A 4,243-nucleotide genomic window follows, 5' to 3' on the forward strand; every position below is an offset into this window, starting at 1 on the left:
GCTGCAGTCTGCAGGACCCGCTGCGGCTTGACATTGCCCACCCGCAGGTTCAATTTCCACTCTGCTGCGGAGGCACGCAGCTCGGTTTTGATGGAATCACTTCCTGCCATGCATGGCTTGTTAGCTTTCCCCAGGATAAAGGCGCCGTCCAGTTTGAAGAACAGCAGCACAGCTGGGACACGCTCCTTCCGAGTGGAAGCCACAGCAGTTCCTGCGAATCTGTCCCCGGAATCGCCATCCTCGTCAAATCCGAAGAAGATTTTCGGGGTGGAAACCACAACCCTTAAGAAAGTTATTCCCCTTGGCCTAATGTTTTTCTGCATCCTGTTCAACTATACTATCCTCAGAGACACCAAGGATGTGCTCGTCGTAACGGCCAAAGGGAGCAGTGCAGAAATCATCCCTTTTCTCAAGACATGGGTGAATTTGCCTATGGCCATTGGCTTCATGCTCGTGTATACGAAGCTCGCCAATGTGCTCTCCAAAGAGGCCCTGTTCTATTCATGCATTCTACCATTCATTGCCTTCTTTGGTGGATTTGCATTCTTATTGTATCCACTGAAGGATTTCCTTCACCCGACCGCACTTGCAGATTCGCTCCTGCAATTCCTGGGGCCAAGCTTCCTAGGTCCGGTGGCAATTCTCCGCATCTGGACCTTCTGCCTGTTCTATGTTATGGCTGAATTGTGGGGCAGCGTGGTTGTGTCAGTCCTCTTCTGGGGCTTTGCTAATCAGGTGCGCTTCTACCACATTATTTCTGGTAAGTATAATAAGCAGGGTTGATGTGTTATCCGCTTCCAGTGAATCGAGGCATCGGATTCAATGCTGAAAAGCTTCAGTTTGAGTTAAGAAATCGTTAATGGCATTGCTGTGGAGCTTAGAGAGGGGCCTCCCCTTTTAAGCGCAGTTTGATAGATGAGATTCTATATAATTCCACAGCATGATTCATTGGATGCGAGCATGAAAGATAGATATCTGGGATGCTGCTATAGCCGGAAGGCTTTGAATTTCCCCTTTACTATAGTGACATATTCTTTTGGTCCAGAGCCTCCCAACATCTAGAAAAGGGTAAATCAAGCAGTTTGTGAGCTGTATTGTTTGAATAAGCTCATATCAAATCTGTTGCTTTCTGATAATGTTTATGTCATTTGTTGATATGATCAGCTGGTATGTCTATGTGTATTGGTCCTTGTGTTTTACAAGTGGAAGTCGCATCGTGATGATCAAGCTTCTTTGGTCGTCTATGTTCTTGTGTATTGGTCCTTGTGTTTAATAAGTAGAAGTGGCATCATGATCAATCTTCTTTTGTTTAAGGCTTAGACGGTTCTGAGTTCAGAATACTGCAGGTCATATTAGCATGTACTAAAATTAATAGATTTATTCTTTTTTTGACCTCTCTCTTTGCAGATTACAACGGTCGATGAAGCTAAGCAGTTTTATCCTCTGTTTGGCCTTGGTGCAAACATTGCTCTAGTTTTTTCGGGACGTACCGTCAAGTACTTTTCGCACCTGCGAGATAACCTGCCTCCAGGTGTGGATGGCTGGGGGCTCTCCCTAAAAGGAATGATGAGTCTAGTTGTTGCCTTGGGGCTTGTCATTTGTGCCATCTATTGGTGGGTTAACAAGGTTGTTGTGAATGATCCCTCACTGCCAAAGGCGGAAGTTAGGAAAAAGGTCTGTTTCTACTAGCATATCACGCATTATACATAATAGTCAATCTGCCCTTGCGTTTCTCTCACTGGACTTTTTTAAGGCAATACCTAAGTTGTTTCACAAGTTGTTTTCTTTCATAAGAAGAGTGAGAGTGTACAGTCAATTAGACTGATTGGTATGCATGTATTACTGAATATTTTGTCCCCCAACTACATTGTTGTGGACAGAAAGAGAAACCTAAGATGGGCATGGTGGAAAGCTTCAAGTTTTTGTTAAGTTCGAGGTACATTCGAGACCTGGCCACCCTTGTTGTTGCATATGGCATCAGTATCAATCTAGTGGAGGTCACATGGAAGTCCAAATTGAAGGCTCAGGTAAACATGAACATGCCAAACATTATGGGCTTCACTATTTTGTAGGAGGACATCTTTCTTTTGCCTCAACTCAATCTGGTTTTTGTTCTCTTCTTTGCTGTGAAGTTTCCCAGCCCAAATGATTATTCATCTTTCATGGGAGATTTCTCATCATACACTGGAATTGCTACATTCAGCATGATGCTTCTTAGTCGATACATCTTCCGCAAGTACGGTTGGGGGGTGGCAGCTACCATCACTCCAACAGTTTTATTAATAACTGGTGTTGCCTTCTTTGGACTGGTATTGTTTAGTGAGCCGTTGACTCCTTTCTTGGCAAGCCTGGGCTTGACCCCCTTGCTCGCTGCAGTCTATGTGGGTGCTCTGCAGAACATCTTTAGCAAGAGTGCAAAATACAGCTTGTTTGACCCTTGCAAGGAAATGGCATATATTCCCTTGGATGAAGATACAAAGGTGCTCAGACTTTTTCCCAGTTTGTTTTTCTCTTCTCCCAAAAATCTGATATTACTGGCTCTCATATGGATCAATGCTTTAATGTGTGTTTTTCGCCCCTTTATTCAGGTAAAGGGCAAGGCTGCTATAGATGTTGTCTGCAATCCGTTGGGGAAGTCAGGGGGTGCCTTAATTCAGCAGTTCCTTATAATTGGCTTTGGATCCCTGGCTGCTTCTACACCATACCTCGGTGGGATTCTTCTTTTCATTGTGCTGGCATGGTTAAATGCAGCCCGATCTCTTGACAAGCAGTTCACTCCATTGGTACAAAAGGATCTGAAAGACAAGCTGCGTGAAGGCAAGTTGTCTGCAATATCCTCTGCAGTGCTTGGAAAGTATAAGAGAAAACCAGAGGTAAGGAACCCTCTTATGTATGATCTCTTGCATTATCATATATTTATGGATCAATCTTGTCCTCTGGCTTTTGTGTCCTTAAATGTCTTCTTTCGATTTCACTTGGCAGGTTACGTATCGATTTGTCAGTGTGCTGAATGAACAAGGTTTTATAGAAGGAAGGTATGTTCCTATTGTTGAGGGAATGCCTGTGGCATTTGATGTTGGAAACACTGCAGCCAACAAAGTGAAGTTGTCTGAATCTACTCAGACACAAGAAGAAGATGGTTCAGTTTTGAATGAATCTGAGACCGGTGGTGATGCTGATGCTGAAGCAGCTTCTGAGCCAGCCTCTGTAAAGTGAAAGTAGCAGCAAAGATAGGATCACTCAAGTCCAAAAGGTTGCCACAGATGTGTCTTTCTTCCTTTGCTTCAAGGTGTTCTCATATCACCTTTGATTTTTCAGGATAAGGACCATACTTTAATTGGTTATTACTGCTGTATCAGCAAGCTTTGCTGTGGCTGGTGCAAAGCAACCATCAGGTGGCTCTCGGAAATGGTTGCTTTTTTGTAGAGGTGGGAGGTCCTTGGATTTGAGCTGTAGATGTAGCAGGATAAAACCCGAGGTAAAAATCTCATGTTAGGCGATGATGGCGAAAATGATTAGGGACTGAGCTGCAATAAGCCTGCACAGTAGCAACGGAAATTTCTGTCTGATACCATTGTTGCAGCAGTTGTTTTTGATCACCTAACTATCAAATGCTGCTGACGACCTATTTCATGTTCAGTATAATGAAGTGTGGCAGAGTTGAAATATCCTCCCCTGCATAGCACAGCAAAAACGTTTTCAATGAAATGACTTGTAATATTTGATGGTGACGAATATGAAGAGGGGGGTTGGCTTAGAAGAGAATAAAGGACATCAGAAGTAAATTCTTTTGGGTTTTTCTAATTTAGTTCAACTGATTACTGTCTGACTCTTTTGAGTACATTTTGGTGTCCCATTAGTACTAGTGTAATTTTGGTGAGTTATGCAGAACTCTCGATCTCTATTGCTGTGATGTCTAAATTTTTACTACTAGACTTGATCTCATTTTCCTGCCACATCTTCTCCAATCCAACATCAGCAATATTACCTATTATTTGCCTTTACGTCCATTCCTTGGAAGTACAATCACCCAGTTTCTAAATTGTGAGACTGGTGAGGATCTAGACATATTAAATAAAAAGTTATGTAACTTACAAAGCCTGTTGAATACCTGTGTTGAGTCATGGTGGATCACAAGTAGTGAGTGTTCTTAGAGCCCAGCCACTCCTAAGTACATGGACTTTGCATGGAGGGGTTCTGGCAGCAAAAGCCCATGGCCATACTGGTGTTCGTACTTGTGTGG

At 43.2% G+C, this 4,243-nt stretch overlaps 1 protein-coding gene across 1 annotated transcript in view; it reads left to right on the top strand.

Moving 5' to 3' along the window:
* LOC148026377 (ADP,ATP carrier protein 2, chloroplastic-like) overlaps positions 1–3,668 on the top strand; it is a 4,119-nt gene extending 451 nt beyond the window's left edge. The window contains exons 1-6 of the mRNA XM_087690818.1: positions 1–735; positions 1,408–1,674; positions 1,881–2,027; positions 2,133–2,480; positions 2,589–2,873; positions 2,983–3,668. The exon at positions 1–735 is cut by the window's left edge and continues 451 nt beyond it. Coding sequence (XP_087546944.1) covers positions 1–735; positions 1,408–1,674; positions 1,881–2,027; positions 2,133–2,480; positions 2,589–2,873; positions 2,983–3,216 — 2,016 coding nt within the window. The 3' untranslated portion in view covers positions 3,217–3,668. The remainder of the gene's footprint in view (positions 736–1,407; positions 1,675–1,880; positions 2,028–2,132; positions 2,481–2,588; positions 2,874–2,982) is intronic.
* The last annotated feature ends 575 nt before the right edge of the window (positions 3,669–4,243 follow it).

The sequence above is a fragment of the Lygodium microphyllum genome, chromosome 13, assembly GCF_053477565.2.
Source record: "Lygodium microphyllum isolate KBCC chromosome 13, Lygodium_microphyllum_v1.1.10, whole genome shotgun sequence".
In the NCBI taxonomy this organism is placed as follows: Eukaryota; Viridiplantae; Streptophyta; class Polypodiopsida; order Schizaeales; family Lygodiaceae; genus Lygodium; species Lygodium microphyllum.